Source organism: Egretta garzetta, unplaced genomic scaffold, assembly GCF_000687185.1.
Source record: "Egretta garzetta isolate BGI_Z169 unplaced genomic scaffold, ASM68718v1 scaffold931, whole genome shotgun sequence".
Lineage (NCBI taxonomy): Eukaryota > Metazoa > Chordata > Aves > Pelecaniformes > Ardeidae > Egretta > Egretta garzetta.
Window position 1 is genome coordinate 32653 of NW_009258556.1, and position 970 is coordinate 33622.

General features: G+C 63.3%; 1 protein-coding gene across 1 annotated transcript in view; it reads left to right on the top strand.

Moving 5' to 3' along the window:
• LOC104134405 (acyl-coenzyme A amino acid N-acyltransferase 1) overlaps window positions 1–970 on the top strand; it is a 2589-nt gene that overhangs the window by 801 nt on the left and 818 nt on the right. The window contains exons 2-3 of the mRNA XM_035903388.1: window positions 1–157; window positions 616–894. Coding sequence (XP_035759281.1) covers window positions 1–157; window positions 616–894 — 436 coding nt within the window. The remainder of the gene's footprint in view (window positions 158–615; window positions 895–970) is intronic.

The following is a 970-nucleotide window of genomic DNA, read 5'->3' on the forward strand; positions in this document are numbered from 1 at the left end:
TGGCCTCATCGAGTCCCGTGCGGGGCTGCTGGCCAGCCGGGGCTTTGCCGTGCTGGCGCTGGCCTTCTTCGCCTACGATGACCTGCCCCGCACCCTGACCCAGCTCGACCTGGAGTATTTCGAGGAGGCGGCCGAGCTGCTCCTCCGGCACCCCAAGGTGAGCCCTGCAAGACGTGGGGAGGCCCCTGCGAGCAGGGACGTCCTGGTGAGCAGGGATATCCTGGGGACATCCTGGGGACTGGGATGTCCTGATGACCGGGGACATCCTGATAAGCAAGATGTCCTGGTGACCAGGGATGTCCTAGTGACTGGGAATGTCCCAGCAAGCAGGGTTGTCCTGGTGACTGGGGATGTCCCAGTGAGCAGGATCATAGAATCATAGAATGTTTTGGGTTGGAAGGGACCCCTAGAGGTCATCTAGTCCAACCCCCCCAGCCCCCGCAGGATGTCCTGGTGACCAGGGATGTCCTTGTGACTGGGGATGTCCCAGTGAGCAGGATGTCCTGGTGACCAGGAACGTCCCAATGAGCGGGTTGTCCTCATGACTGAGGACATCCTGGTGACGTCCGGGTGAGCGGTGCTGCCAGCTGGCTCTATTTTCCACCCCCCCCGCAGGTGCGAGGCCCTGGCCTGGGCGTTGTTGGTGTCTCCAAAGGAGCAGAGGTGGCCCTGGCCATGGCCACCTTCCTCCCGCAGGTGGTGGCCACGGTGTGGATCAACGGCACAGCCTTCCTCCACGGCAACCCGCTGCTCTACAAGGACCTCCGCATCCCCCCCATCCCCTACTACACTGAGCGCGTGACCTTCACGGAGGTGGGAGCTTTGGACAACTCATCCGTCTTCGCTGACCCCCGAGCCCCCGCATACAGCGCCTCGGCCATCCCAGCCGAGAAGGTCCGGGGGAAGGTCCTCTTTGTGGTGGGGGAGGACGATCGCAGCTTCAACAGCAAGCTCTTCGCCGAGCCGGCCA